The sequence below is a fragment of the Salvelinus namaycush genome, chromosome 41, assembly GCF_016432855.1.
Source record: "Salvelinus namaycush isolate Seneca chromosome 41, SaNama_1.0, whole genome shotgun sequence".
NCBI lineage: Eukaryota > Metazoa > Chordata > Actinopteri > Salmoniformes > Salmonidae > Salvelinus > Salvelinus namaycush.
The window spans coordinates 20345040-20361147 of NC_052347.1; the positions used below are offsets into that span (position 1 = coordinate 20345040).

General features: G+C 43.0%; 2 protein-coding genes across 2 annotated transcripts; both read right to left on the bottom strand.

Moving 5' to 3' along the window:
• Nucleotides 1-5730: 5730 nt before the first annotated feature.
• On the bottom strand, nt 5731-9936 carry LOC120034597 (myeloid-associated differentiation marker homolog). The gene is made up of 2 exons (XM_038981202.1): nt 9142-9936; nt 5731-8910 (listed from the first exon to the last, which is right to left on the bottom strand). Exons 1-2 carry the CDS (start codon nt 9349-9351, stop codon nt 8266-8268), a joined length of 855 nt encoding a protein of 284 aa, XP_038837130.1. The 5' UTR covers nt 9352-9936; the 3' UTR covers nt 5731-8265.
• Nucleotides 9937-12559: 2623 nt separating this feature from the next.
• Nucleotides 12560-15630, bottom strand: LOC120034183 (myeloid-associated differentiation marker-like). The gene is made up of 2 exons (XM_038980650.1): nt 14999-15630; nt 12560-13975 (listed from the first exon to the last, which is right to left on the bottom strand). Exons 1-2 carry the CDS (start codon nt 15263-15265, stop codon nt 13388-13390), a joined length of 855 nt encoding a protein of 284 aa, XP_038836578.1. The 5' UTR covers nt 15266-15630; the 3' UTR covers nt 12560-13387.
• Nucleotides 15631-16108: the final 478 nt, after the last annotated feature.

Sequence of the window (16108 nt, forward strand, 5' to 3'; positions counted from 1 at the left end):
ATCTCTGGAGAGACCTGATAATAGCTGTTCAGCTTGAGAGGACCTGCAGAGAAGAATGGGAGAATCTCCCCAAATACAGATGTGCCAAGCTTGTAACATCATACCCAAAAAGACGAGACTGTAATTGCTGCCAAAGGTGCTTCAACAAAGAACTGAGTAAAAGGTCTGAATACTTATGTTAACAGTGATATTTACGTTTTTTTTAATACATATATAAGGTTGCAAAAAAAATATTTGACCTGTTTTTGCTTTGTCATTATGGGGTATTGTGTGTAGATTGATGAGGGGGAAACTATTTAATCCATTTTACAATAAGGCTGTAACGTAACAAAATGTGGAAAAGGTGAAGGGGTCTGAATACATTCCGGCACTGTACGTGCATATGGATCATACGTACATACCTACACGTACGCTACGGTCACAAGACGCAGGCCTCCTAATTGTCCCTAGAATTTCTAAGCAAACAGCTGTAGGCAGGGCTTTCTCCTATAGATCTCCATTTTTATGGAATAGTCTGCCTACCCATGTGAGAGACGCAGACTCGGTCTCAACCTTTAAGTCTTTACTGAAGACTTATCTCTTCAGTAGGTCATATGATTGAGTGTAGTCTGGCCCAGGAGTGTGAAGGTGAACGGAAAGGCTCTGGAGCAACGAACCGCCCTTGCTGTCTCTGCCTGGCCGGTTCCCCTCTCTCCACTGGGATTCTCTGCCTCTAACCCTATTACAGGGGCTGAGTCACTGGCTTACTGGTGCTCTTTCATGCCGTCCCTAGGAGGGGTGCGTCACTTGAGTGGGTTGAGTTACTGACGTGATCTTCCTGTCTGGGTTGGCGCCCCCCCTTGGTTTGTGCTGTGGTGGAGATCTTTGTGGGCTATACTCGGCCTTGTCTCAAGATGGTAAGTTGGTGGTTGAAGATATCCCTCTAGTGGTGTGGGGGCTGTGCTTTGGCAAAGTGGGTGGGGTTATATCCTTCCTGTTTGGCCCTGTCCGGGGGTATCATCGGATGGGGCCACAGTGTCTCCTGACCCCTCCTGTCTCAGCCTCCAGTATTTATGCTGCAGTAGTTTGTGTGTCGGGGGGCTAGGGTCAGTTGGTTATATCTGGAGTACTTCTCCTGTCTTATCCGGTGTCCTGTGTGAATTTAAGTATGCTCTCTCTAATTCTCTCCTTCTCTCTTTCTTTCTCTCTCTCTGAGGACCTGAGCCCTAGGACCATGCGTCAGGACTACCGGGCATGATGACTCCTTGCTGTCCCCAGTCCACCTGGCCTTGCTGCTGTTCCAGTTTCAACTGTTCTGCCTGCGGCTATGGAACCCTGACCTGTCCACCGGACGTGCTACCTGTCCCAGACCTGCTGTTTTCAACTCTCTAGAGACCGCAGGAGCGGTAGAGATACTCTTAATGATCGGCTATGAAAAGCCAACTGACATTTACTCCTGATTATTATTTGACCATGCTGGTCATTTATGAACATTTGAACATCTTGGCCATGTTCTGTTATAATCTCCACCCGGCACAGCCAGAAGAGGACTGGCCACCCCTCATAGCCTGGTTCCTCTCTAGGTTTCTTCCTAGGTTTCGGCCTTTCTAGAGAGTTTTTCCTAGCCGCCGTGCTTCTACACCTGCATTGCTTGCTATTTGGGGTTTTAGGCTGGGTTTCTGTACAGAACTTCGAGATATTAGCTGATGTACGAAGGGCTATATAAAATAAACTTGATTTGATATGTAACAGATTACATGTAATCCATTACTCCCCAACCCAATTATGCTGGACATGTTCACTCAGAACACACAGGCAGCAAGGGACAGTCAGTTTACTCTCAATCTATGACCTCCTTTGTGTCCAAAGGTTCAGGCAACTCCCTTACCCATGTAAAATGCCTCAACATAAGTCTATCCCTACACACCAAGGGCTGTCCTGAAAACCCGTGTATCTAGATTTTTGTAAATTTTTATTATTCTACATAAATTGAAAGTAGTCATTGCCCTGCATATGTTGTAAACATTTTATGGATCAAGGATCAGTTAAAAACATACGAAACCTTGTGTCAACTTCCAAGATTCAATGATATTAGGTCTGAAAACAACTGCAAAAAAAAATACTTCTTGGAGATACTAGTTTTTTTTTTCTTTGCACACCTGCCTCCCCCACACCCAACGTCCCAGACAGACAAAGAGAATTCCAGACACAAAGCTGATTTATTCGCATCAACCTGGTCCCATGGAGGTATCAGATTCAAGCTGCTCTCCACAGTGTAATGTATACATGAATCAAAGTTTCCATTGACAAGTGTGCTCAAACTTCCGGACCAAAGAGGAGCGAAAGGACGGACCAAAGAGGAGAGAAAGGACAGACCAAAGAGGAGAGAAAGGACGGACCAAAGAGGAGAGAAAGGACGGACCAAAGAGGAGAGAAAGGACGGACCAAAGAGGAGAGAAAGGACAGACCAAAGAGGAGAGAAAGGACAGACCAAAGAGGAGAGAAAGGACGGACCAAAGAGGAGAGAAAGGACGGACCAAAGAGGAGAGAAAGGACAGACCAAAGAGGAGAGAAAGGACGGACCAAAGAGGAGAGAAAGGACGGACCAAAGAGGAGAGAAAGGACGGACCAAAGAGGAGAGAAAGGACGGACCAAAGAGGAGAGAAAGGACAGACCAAAGAGGAGAGAAAGGACGGACCAAAGAGGAGAGAAAGGACGGACCAAAGAGGAGAGACAGGACGGACCAAAGAGGAGAGAAAGGACAGACCAAAGAGGAGAGAAAGGACGGACCAAAGAGGAGAGAAAGGACGGACCAAAGTGGAGAGAAAGGACGGACCAAAGAGGAGAGAAAGGACGGACCAAAGAGGAGAGAAAGGACGGACCAAAGAGGAGAGAAAGGACAGACCAAAGAGGAGAGAAAGGACAGACCAAAGAGGAGAGAAAGGACGGACCAAAGAGGAGAGAAAGGACGGACCAAAGAGGAGAGAAAGGACGGACCAAAGAGGAGAGAAAGGACGGACCAAAGAGGAGAGAAAGGACAGACCAAAGAGGAGAGAAAGGACGGACCAAAGAGGAGAGAAAGGACGGACCAAAGAGGAGAGAAAGGACGGACCAAAGAGGAGAGAAAGGACGGACCAAAGAGGAGAGACAGGACGGACCAAAGAGGAGAGAAAGGACGGACCAAAGTGGAGAGAAAGGACGGACTAAAGAGGAGAGAAAGGACGGACCAAAGAGGAGTGAAAGAGAGGCCAGAGGAAATATGGCACCACATTTAGTTTCAATTTCTCTCTTGAAATAGTCTGCAGGCAGGTCTAATTATATATGATATGGTCCTTGGCTGCAGGCCCAGTTGTTTGACTGCCAGGTATTTCTAAAGAAATTGATTTGTAAAAAATTACTTTTTCCAGCAAGATAGAAGGATTCTGTCAACATTTTCTTTGAAATACTTTCAATTTTTTTTGCACATCTGAAGTCCAAGTATGCACCTTGAAAGTGTGTCCATAGTTATGAGAAATTAAGTGCATCGATAAATCGTAAGTCTTCAGTCCCAACTTAAGTACCTCATAGTTTTGCTAACTTTTTACTTCCTAGGACTATTACCTGCACTTTCTCATTCGGAGTAGCCTTCTATAGAAATTATCCAAGGTAGAAAATTCAAAGTCCGATCAGTCACATTATGCACAAACCACAAAACCTCACTTCCCCAAAATGTTGCATGTAAACTAACTGTAGCGGCTCAAACACAGCAACAACAGAAAAAAACTCAGTCTGTCGATTCAGAAGAACAACAATAGTTGACAGGAGCGCTTGCAAGCACTTCATTGTACTGTGTACATTTCACTGAATCCTGTGAAATCCAAATAGTTTTTTATTTGACAATAGACAATGCTGCAAGCCCCTTTCTCTCTAATGGCAGCTAAGTATTCATATATTCAAAATCTATCTTCGCTCCAGACTGGTTTATACACCAAATTTGTTAACTTAATGAAACTTTTCAGAAGTACAATGAGAATCTGATGAGAGGATTTTTTTATTCTCAGTCATGTGATTGAGCCACTATTTAGCTCACGCTTCAGCAAACAGAAGTTACAACTGTGAAATCTGTCACTTCTGTTTATTGAACAAAATACAGTATCACTTCTGCTATTTTCATGTTGGTTACGTTGATCAGTAGGTCTATTGTTATTGAGTCATAAACTACAAATGGCAACACAGCCTAGCAACCCACATCAACACAACCTTTGGGTTGATTAACATTAATGATTAACATGATCACACCAGGGGGTGTAACGAATGACGTGAACCAGTAGGACTGTTGCAGATAGACAATGACAAGAACTGACACGATTCCCTTTTCTTAATGATACGTTTTACACAATCTACAGTTGAAGTCGGAAGTTTACATACACCTTAGCCAAATACATTTAAACTCAGTTTTTCACAATTCCTGACATTTAATTGTAGTAAAAATTACAGTCTTAGGTTAGTTAGGATCACCACTTTATTTTAAGGAATGTGAAATGTCAGAATAATAGTAGAGAGAACCATCTATTTAAGCTTTTATTTCTTTCATCACATTCCAAGTGGGTCAGAAGTTTACATACACTCAATTAGTATTTAGTAGCATTGCCTTTAAATTGTTTAACTTGGGTCAGTCATTTTAGGTAGCCTTCCACAAGCTTCCCACAATAAGTTGGGTGAATTTTGGCCCATTCCTCCTGACAGAGCTGGTGTAACTGAGTCAGGCTTGTAGGCCTCCTTGCTCGCACACGCTTTTTCAGTTCTGCCCACAAATGTTCTATGGGATTGAGGTCAGGGCTTTGTGATGGCCACTCCAATACCTTGATATTGTTGTCCTTAAGCCATTTTGCCACAACTTTGGAAGTATGCTTGGGGTCATTGTCCATTTAAAAGACCCATTTGCGACCAAGCTTTAACTTCCTGACTGATGTCTTGAGATGTTGCTTCAATATATCCACATCATTTTCCTTCCTCATGAAGCTATCTATTGTGTGAAGTACACCAGTCCCTCCTGCAGCCCCACAAAATGATGCTAACACCCATGTGCTTCACGGTTGGGATGGTGTTCTTCGGCTTGCAAGCCTCCCCTTTTTTCCTCCAAACATAACGATGGACATTATTGCTAAACAGTTCTATTTTTGTTTCATCAGACCACAGGACATTTCTCCAAAAAGTACAATCTTTTTCCCAATGTGCAGCTGGAAACCGTAGTCTGGCTTTTCTTTGGCGGTTTTGGAGCAGTGACTTCTTCCTTGCTGAGCGGCCTTTCAGGTTATGTCGATATAGGACTCGTTTTACTGTTGATATAGATACTTTTGTACCTGTTTCCTCCAGCATCATCACAAGGTCCTTTGCTGTTGTTCTGGAATTGATTTGCACTTTTCGCACCAAAATACGTTCATCTCTAGGAGACAGAATGCATCTCCTTCCTGAGCGGTATGATGGCTGCGTGGTCCCATAGTGTTTATTCTTGCGTACTATTATTTGTACAGATGAACGTGGTTCCTTCAGGCGTTTGGAAATTGCTCCCAAGGATGAACCAGACTTGTGGAGGTCTACAAAAAAAAATTCTGAGGTCTTGGCTGATTTCATTTGATTTTCCCATGATGTCAAGCAAAGAGGCACTGAGTTTAAAGGTAGGCCTTGAAATACATCCACAGGTACACCTCCAATTGACTCAAATGATGTCAATTAGCCTATCAGAATCTTCTAAAGCCATGACATAATTTTCTGGAATTTTTCAAGTTGTTTAAAGGCACAGTCAACTTAGTGTATGTAAACTTCTGACGCACTGGAATTATAATACAGTGATGCAGTAATCTATGTTAACAATTGTTGGAATAATTACTTGTGTCATGCACAAAGTAGATGTCCTAACCGACTTGCCATAACTATAGTTTGTTAACAAGAAATTTGTGGAGTGGTTGAAAAACAAATTTTAATGACTCCAACCCTAAGTGTATGTAAACTTCCTACTTCAACTGTATATTTATCTGAACATTTGTTTCAGTTGCACAGCCCTTGTCCAGCTCTCTCTGGTTCAATCACACAGTGAGCTGAGAGGAAACAAAGTTTAATGTGTGTCATTAATCATTCACACATCTCTATTCTTAGCATGTTGCCGTAGATTTTGGTTGTCAATCACTGCTATACGCTATGCAAGTATTTTGTAGGCTTTTTGAATGGTCTTCAACAGGCAAATTGTTTTCACTTTTTGCCCAAATATAACTGCCTGTAGCTCAGGACCCGAAGCAAGGTCATGCATATTGGAAAAACAAAACTTTGAAGTTTGTGGAAATGTGAATTTAATTTATGAGGATATAACACAGTAGATCTGGTAAAAGATCATGCAAAGAAAAACATGCGTTTTCTATTTGTTTTTGTCCCATCAACTTTGAAATGCAATAGAAAGGCCATCATATCACTGAGGAGTCCAGGCGCACTAGACGGCAGCAGTGTATCTGCAAAGTTTTAGACTGATCCAATGAACCATTGCATTACTGTTCAATATGTTGTATCAAGTCTGCCCAAATGTGCCTAACTGGTTTATTGATACATTTTCAAGTACATAACTGTGCACTCTCCTCAAACAATAGCATGGTTTTATTTCACTGTAATAGCTACTGTAAATTGGACAGTGCAGCTAGATTAACAATATTTTAAGCTTTCAGACCATATTTGATACGTCTATGTCCTGGGAAATGTTCTTGTTACTTACAACGTCATGCCAATCACATTAGCGCACGTTAGCTCAACCGTCCCGAGGGTGGGACACCGATCCCGTAGAGTGAAAGGCATCTGACAGAAGTAAATTAATCCACAAACACGAATATCAGTTTTTATATGTCTTACATGACTGTGTTTTCATGAATTTGAGGATATAATCGTCAAGCCCATTCAAAAGCTGACAGAATGAAGTGTCTATGGATGCCTCCGAAATGGCACCCTACTCCCTATATAGTGCACTACTGGACATTTTGAATGCACCCTATGTCTGCATCTGAAAGATGGTACACTTCAATGGAGAAGGTCTCCTGTCCTGGCACAAACTTTCTCTGATTACCTCTCCCTATTCTATGGGCTTCTAAGAAAAGGTCAACATCATAACGAAAGATCAGTTCCTGAGTTGAGTCCCCTTCCAACTCCAGTCTTTTAAAAATAACTAAACCAGCGGTTCTCAATTCTCTCCTCAGGGACCCCCAGCTGTTCCAGAGCTGCCACACCTGATTCAACAACACCTATGGAATTTTAACAGTATATGGCTAACAAGAATAAATATCTCTCTCTGGTTTTTCAAAGGGTTCTAGGTAGAACCTTTGAGATTGAGAAAGGTTCTTAATTTAATATAACCATTCACCATAAAGGTTCTATAAATAACCATTAAAAAGGGCTCTTTATAGCACCAAAAAGGGTTGTAATGATAGCGTAATCCTTTTTGGTGCTATGTAGAACTTTTTTTAAAGTTATTTTTAGAACCTTAGGAAAGGTTTCTTTATTGCACCATAATAGTTCCATTTATAACCTTATGAGCATGGTTCTTTATAGCACCTTCAAAAAAGAGTTCTATATAGTACCAAAATAGGATACACTATCGTTATGAGCCAAATAACTCTTATTTGGCACTATATACTGTAGAACCATTTGTTTTTAGTGTGCAGTCCACATAGCACTTCAGCAGCTAATCAACTATCTGGCAGTTAGTGAGCCAACTAACAGTACAACAAGAGAACATGTCTAACAACTGAGAAAGAAGTGATCAACATTAATATTACAATTGGCAGAATCTATATTGCTGCTAGTGCCTTTGGCCCAACGGAAAGGTTACACATACCATGATGCCAGATTAGACATTCATATTGTATTTGCATCAGGATCCAAAGTTCCGTCATTTTAATTTCTATGAAATCGATACGATCAATCATTAACTCAGCTTCCTACTGTACACTTTAATAGCTGCAAGTGATAAACAGTGTGTCCTTGCCTGTAGAATCCTCATCTGCAATAAGAGTTCATTTACAGTGTCATAGGAATAACTAAATATCTTCCACATGTCTGAGGCAAAAGACATCTGCAAATGTTCTGCCAATGTTCTGCAAATGTTCTTCTTCCTCTCAGTCATTGATTTGAAAATAAACTCTTCATTCTCTAGAAAGTAATGAATCTTTTCAACCATATGTGGAGAATCAAGATTACCAACGTGCTGGAGTTTGACCAGCCATTGACCGGTTCTGGAAAAGTTGGAGTGAAGGTTCCTGAGAATCTGGCCTATTCCTCATCCCACGTGAAGAAGACCACCTTTATCGAGTAGATCGTATCCAAAATGTAGATCACCAGGTTGATCACGGTCATGAACGTCACCACAACCAGATCGTCCCAGGGACAGTGGGAACACGGAACGGGCCGGGGGTTGTTCTCGAAACCATACAGCGGCCAGATGACCATGGCAGTCATGTACATCATGGTGGCCAGAACATTATAGACCGTGAGCAGTTTGTCAAACGAGAAGGGGAAGAGTGACAGCAGCTGACCAACGGTGAGGAAGATGATGACAAGTGCGAAGATGAAGCAGAGGGAATAAACCGCCACACACCACTGCAGTCCCGGATTAAATGAAAACCTTGCTGGATCCAGCGACGTGAAGATAATACAGGCCACCAGAGTCTCGAGGATCTTGAGGAGGCCCGGGACAGTGGACAGGAAGCCACTGATCTCACCACCGGGCCGGAGACGGGCCAACACCACCTCGCCGACGTACATTCCGAAACAGAGTAGGGAGATGACGGTGGCGGCAATCTGCCGGTAGCAGGTGGGGCAGGTGAAGAAGGTGGGGTAGATGATGGAGGAGGTGAAACACATTAGTGCGGCCAGCATGGCGAAGGCTGTGGTGAAGTCATCCCAGGAGATGGGCACCTTGAGATGATGAGGAGGGGAGATGTGAGGAAAGGTTATGTCTAGGGCCAAGAGTTTTCCTGAAAAATGTGTTTTCCTGAAAAACGTGCAACTACATCTACTACTGCTTTACAATAGAAATAGACATTAGAAATATATAAGACAGATACACATAAGCTACGATACACGTGAGCCACAAATTCCCCTCCCACCAATCTATTCCATCAAATCCAGACAGTAAACATCCCCCACCTTGGCGCTGAAGCGGGTGAACTCCATGATGAGGATGAAGAGCGAGAAGAAGCAGCAGAAGCACCAGGTGAACATGCACCAGTCCCAGTGTGTGGAGAGCACATGGCCTGCAGAGGCCACCAGACTGAAGGAGATACAGGTGAGGACCACCTCCAACATACGGATGATGCCCACCGGCAGGGTGAGAGACCTCAGGTCCAGGTTCACCATGATGAGATACTGTTGAAGGATCTATCTAGGGACTCTGAGTGACTGTTCACTCACCAAGGGTTCCTTGACTTTTTGTTTGGCTAAAGTTTCTATTTTTCCTCTCTTTTCTTCTGGCTAATGTTCTACTTTCTGTCTCTCTCTGCTCGCTTTTACCAAATGCACATATTTCACATTTGAAAGAATCACTGATTCAATTAATTGTGTTCAATTACTGCTGCCTCTTAAAGTCTTATATTCTCCTCTTCATGGAAGTTCACCCAGTCATTTTCTGCTGTGTCACTCTCTTTTCTCCACTGTGTTACCTTGACATCTCCACTCCTCCTCTCTCTCCTACCATCTTTGTCTCTCTGTGCATTCCCCTGCCGACTTTTTCTTTTCACTAAGGACCTTCCAGTAAAGCACTACAATTCCAAGGGAGCTAAGACCTTCTCTCGTTCCTGCCTTATCCAAGTCTCCTTCCCCATGCTGTAGAGACCAGAGCATGCCTGTGTCGAGCCAAACTCCTCCTGTGTTTATGATGGTGTGTAGCCCATAGAAATAGAGTGAATAGAACGGGCCTCCTCATTCATGTCAATGATTGCGGCCATTGCGAGTGTACCCATAGGCTAGGTTGAAGATAACAGAGGTTAAGATAGCTTAATAATTAAATGCAAAAGCATTCTAAAATAAACAAAATCATTCCACCAGCACCTGAATGAAAATGATTGGGAGAGAATAGTAGCAGTACAGAAAGTTCACCATCAAAGTGGAAAATAAACACAACGGAGGTGAATTTCAGACTATTACTCAGCAAACAAATAGATTAACTATTTTACTGTCATTTTATTCATTCAAACGTTTTTAAAGTTATCTACAGCCACTTTATAACATGATTTCCCGACCGCTGGTCATGTTTTCAATGCTAATCCTATAGAATCAGTCCAACACCCAGCATGGAATTGTTATGTTGTCTTAACCTGTATTTTTTCAAACTAGCCCATAGGAGCAAAGCAAGAAGTAAAATCAGGAAGTGTACCAATCTGTGCTGTGATTTGTGAAATCAACTGACATAAAAAAAATATTCCATTGCACGAGCCACATCATTTGGGGCGGCAGGTAGCCTAGTGGTTAGAGCGTTGGGCCAGCAACCAAAAGGTTGCTAGATCAAATCCCCGATGTGACAAGGTCTTCAATCTGTCGTTCTGCCCCTGAACAAAGCAGTTAGCCCACTGTTCCTAGGCTGTCATTATAAATAAGAATTTGTTCTTAACTGACTTAAATAAATGAACATTCTTGGAAATAATTACCTTGGAAATAATTGCATCACAAGGTTCCAAGAGGTTCCAAGCCTGTTCTGTTCATTCTATTTCTATGGTGTATCCTGCCCTCTCTTGCACGTTTTACGACCCAGACTCGCCCACGCCACACATGATGGACTCTGGTCTCTGTCAAAGGTAAACTTCAATACTGACCCAATCCCTGGGAGTGGGACCATATCAGACCTGGGTTCAAGTAAGATTTGAAATCTTTAAAATACTTAGAGCATTTGATTGAGTCTGCTTGGAAAGCCAGATGGGCGGGGTTTGCACCTTTGGGACTATTCTATTGGATCCATTGTGAGCTCAATCAAGCAGGTAAGCTCAATCAAGCAAAGCTACAGTATTTGAAAGATTTCAGATACTATTTCAACCCAGCTCTGGTCCAAGTGCACCCCAACCAGGGAAACCCATGCTTGTAAAGTAACCTCACGTTTGTTCAGTTCAATGTTCCTAACTTGACTTAAGCTCTTTTTTGACACTTGATGGCTATTGACTAATATTCTCATCCATGTTCTTGAGAAAGGGAGAGAAAGAGAGGGAGGGAAGGGGGAGGAGTGGTAGGCAAAGGATTTGTATAAGAACTATTCTGTTTCCGCTGAAAATGGAAATGGAATAGTGTTCTGGTTGATAAAGCTAATACGATTTCAAATCAAATCAAATCAAATGCTCAGAATACAACAAGTGTACCTTACCGTGAAATGCTTACTTATTTATATGCATACTACTGCCCCATACCAACTTTGAATGTAACCCTCTAGATTTTTGGAATCATTTACAAAATGTATTACATTTGGATTCACTGGTGCCACTAGGGCAGTTTAACACAATAATGAGAAATGAGTTCAATTGTGTACAATTGTTTTGATTGATTGACTCTACTGCCAATGTTTGTCTATGGAGATTGCATGGTTTTGTCAACAGTAGCAGCTGTCTCAGCTGAAGGACAATGATCCCTTTAAATATTGTCAGTGCCTAACTCCCTCTCTACTATTATATACCCTCATATTCATCTTCCTTCTCCTCTCTCTATACTTCTCCTTCTCTTTATATCTCACTCTCACTCTCCCTCTTCTCTCTCTCTATTTCTCCCTCTTTCTCTCCCACTCTCACTTCTCCCTCTCTCTCTCTCTGCCTCATCCATTTTTCACGTTTACCTCCCTCTTGATCTGTGCCAAGGAGACAGCAGCAACATAACTTCATTTCTCTTTTGAACAAATCAATAATCCCTGTCAAAGGTTGCGAGACAGAAGAAAAGATGTGGACATAAAAGACCTTGACTTCATTACCATAATCAGATCAGGAACCTCCATCATTCTGCTGCCTTCTGTTTTGGAACAATGATTCTTCATTCGTCACTTAACTTAATTTCTCTCATGAAGAAAGGAATAACCCCTGCCATATGTATCACAAAACAAAGTGTGGACATGAGAGACCTTGACATCATTACCATAAACAGATCACCAATCACAATTATTCTGCTGTCTTTTTAGAAATTATAATTAGTTTAGCAGCCTCAGAATGGCCCAATATGTTCCCTATCAAATCGAATCTGTGGTAAGCCACGGTCCGTGAGGGATTCAAATGCTGCCTGTGTAAGAGAGTGATGTCATCCAGGTGGGACGGAGCGGAGTGTGGTTGAGACTTATCTCGCTGTCGGCTTCCCCGTCGCACTTCCCCATCTCAGCAAACACAGAAAGAGACATGAAAGCAAAGCCGAGAGCTGGACCTCGACATTCCACGCCATTTCATCCAATGGGTCTCTCATAGCAGACACACCCTAGCAAACAGGGAGAGGGAGGGAGCGTTGCTGAATGTCCTTTCCCAGTGTTGTAGAAACAGAATAGGTGTTACAGTAAATACATACACTAATGAATGCAGTGAGGCCAAAAAATATGATTCTTATGGACTTTTAAGCAAATGTTTTCTTTATTTTATTGTTAAATAACATTATTAAAACAATTTAGTCACGTCAGCTAAATGTCAATAGTTATGTTTTACTTATTCAGATTCATGTTTGAGCTGAATTCTGTCATATCTGTCTGGACTGCATGTATGTCAGGATTAGAGTAGGTACAGTAGACGCACAAAGAGAGAGAGAGAGAGAGAGAGAGAGAGAGAGAGAGAGAGAGATAGAGAGAGAGAGAGGCCTAGATTCAATCAGTTCCGCGTTAACCCGTGATAACCGACAACTGCATAGCAGATCTGTTTTTATTTGGGCCATGACAAAGGTGTAACATCGTTGGAGCTGTCAAAACAATGATCTGCTATACAGTTGTGGGTTATCACGGGTTAACGAGGAACTGATTGAATCAAGGCCAGAGAGACAGAGATGAAATGGAGAACAGAATAAGAGAATAAAATGAACATATCAAGAACAGCTCTTTGATCTCTCTATTCACTTTGATTACAGCCCATGTGGACTGCATAGGGCGCACTGCATAGTTCCTTGTGTATTTTAAGGACGGGAAGACAAAATATACATTGAATCTATGTACGGATCCAAGCATTCAGAACATTCTTATCCGCCTCATGGTTTGTGAATTGCTAGCAGTATTATAACCCCATTTTATCCATGAAGAAGCATTATGTGAATGATAATGAAAAATGTAATCTTGCCAAGTAAAACGGTTATTATCCACCATACAGAGACATTCTACCAGTCTATTGTTTAAGATCCGGCACTGTGTTTCAGGGCCAGTTCTCAGGTTGGGTAAGGTGGGTGACCTTTGACCTTTGTCTTAAGCCGGGGTGACAAAGAACACCAGCCTGAAAGAGTAGACCGTGTCCACAATGTAAACCACAAGGTTGAAACAGGTCATGAACGCCACTACGACCTGGTTATCCCAGTAGCAGGTGCGGCCACACCAGCTTGGTCTGCTGTGGATGTTCTGGAAGCTATAGAGAGGCCATATCACCACGCACGTCATGTACATCAGCACGGCCAGCACGTTGTAGCCCGTCAGCACCTTGTCGAACGAGAACGGGAAGAGCGACAGCAGGCGGCAGATAGTAAAGAGGATGATGATGAGGGCGAAGATGAAACATAGCGAATAGACCGCCACGCACCACTGGAGCCCTGGAAACAGCGAGTAGAGGCCATGGTCCAGAGAGATGAAGATGATGCAGGCCACGAAGGCCTCGAGGACCTTGAGGAGGCCCGGGACGGTGGAGAGGAACCCGCTGATCTCGCCGGGTTTGGCCCGGGTCAGGCCCACCTCCGTGGCGTACAAGATGAAGGCCAGACAGGAAGTGACGGTGGCGGCGATCTGCTTCCCGCATGAGGCACAGGTGAAGAAGGTGGGGTAGATGATGGAGGCAGCCAGCACCTGTTAAAGCCCAAGACAATAGATGATGATGATGGATGAATAACAGCAATGGAATAGGATAAACAGCATCAGAGTTTGAAGACAATAACATGGAATGTCAGTGGACTTAATTGACTCATTAAAGTTGTGAAAGTGCTATGGGTGTCACCTGATACTTCCACTTCATCTACTACCAATGTAGCTCCCACTCAATAAATCATTCCAAAATGTTGGCAAAGCTACAGGAACTCCAACGCACTCCTTAATGGTTAAAGCCTTTCCTTTTATTGCATGTATCCAATTTCCTCACTGATCTAACTAGAGAGGTGATATATGGACTACACTAGAGAAAATGATAGATTAGCTGCCTTGCTGTTGTGACATACTGAAGATGAGATCATCACTTTGATCAATAACTCGTTCTAGTTCAGTGGAACTAGCAATTAGAAATGACTATTACTACATCAGTATCTGCTGGCGTCTATGTCTCAGTTTAAGTTCATTCACAATTAGTGTGAGAGTAAATGTACGTACACGACTAGCGATTGCTGCCATTATTGGATCGACCAACAACTCTAAGTGGTACTAAAATATTTCATGTTTCATTTAACCACTTTGTTCATGTACCGTATGATAACAACACCTGGCTGTTCAAGGTCCAGTGCTGATCCTCACTCTATATAAGCGCATAATATATATGTAAAAAAGTAAGTAGCCTTATCTCAGCCAGAACGGCCAATAGGTGCTGGAACCTAACTCCTGTTTCTGAAGCATGAAGCAGTGTGATGTACAAGTACACCTCCTCGAACAGAAGTCTAGTCTATGGCAGGGAAGATTGATGTGTAATTTCCCAAAAATCGCCTTTTGATTGATTTACAATTACACAAAAGCAAACTACACACATCCATCTCTACTCTAGTTTTGAATGCTTATATTGTCTCAAATGTAACTGTCACACATTGACACTAATATTTAGGTATGTTATCTGGATTCTACCCCTTATAGTCTAACCCACAGACAAAAGACGCCGTGGACGTTACCCACCATGAGCGTGGACAGCATGGCAAAGGCGGTGGTGAAGTCGTCCCAGGAGATGGGCACCCGGGCATGGAGGGTGGTGAACTCCATGATGAGGATGAGGAGGGTGACGAAGCAACAGAAGACCCAGGTGAACATGCACCAGGCCCAGTAGGATGAGTCGATGTGACCCACCGAGGCCACCAGGCTGAAGGAGATACAGGTGAGGACCACCTCCAGCATTCTCACGATGCCCACGGGCACCGTCAGGGTCCGCGTGTCCAGGGTCACCATGGCGATGCTAGTTCTGGTCAGATCCGGCTGTCGAGTACAGTACTGTACGGCAGTTGTACCTTTCAACCTACTCAAACCGATTGTAGATGGCTGTTTTTTGTTTTCTCACCAAGTTTTTTTTCCCTGTTGATCTCTCTTCCACTTCTTTGGACAGCTCTCTCTCTGAGCTCTCCCTGCCTCCTCTCCCTGACTTGCCTCAAAAACGATTATTTCTCTACTTGTCACACCTCTCTCTGACACTCTCTGTCAGTCTCTTCAGGCTTCTGTCTTCTTCTCTTCCTCTCCTCTTCCTGTATGTGATCCTCCTGTATCTGATACTCCTGTATGTGATCCCCTGTAAAGTCTGGACTGCTCTGACAGGGCAACGGTACTGTAGGAATGCAGAGAAGGGTGTAGACTGCCTGCCACTCCCTCTGCTACCTTATCAGGCCTTCCTCAAATGGTACTCAGGTGAATGTTTGATTATAGACTTTGTGTGTGTGTGTGTGTGTGTGTGTGTGTGTGTGTGTGTGTGTGTGTGTGTGTGTGTGTGTGTGTGTGTGTGTGTGTGTGTGTGTGTGTGTGTGTGTGTGTGTGTGTGTGTGTGTGTGTGTGTGCGTGTGTGCGTGTGTGCGTGCGTGCGTGCGTGCGTGCGTGCGTGAGTGCGTGTGTCAAGCCCCGGATGTCAATGTTGTGTGATTATGAAATAGGGTGTAGTCGGTCAACCTTATGAGTAAAAGTGAATAATACCTCAGTTATTTAAGTAGTACATATACTGAGATGATCTTGCTGTATATTATACCATGTACTGTAGCCTACTGTATAATGTATATGATACGATATACTTCATTGTCCAGTTACTGT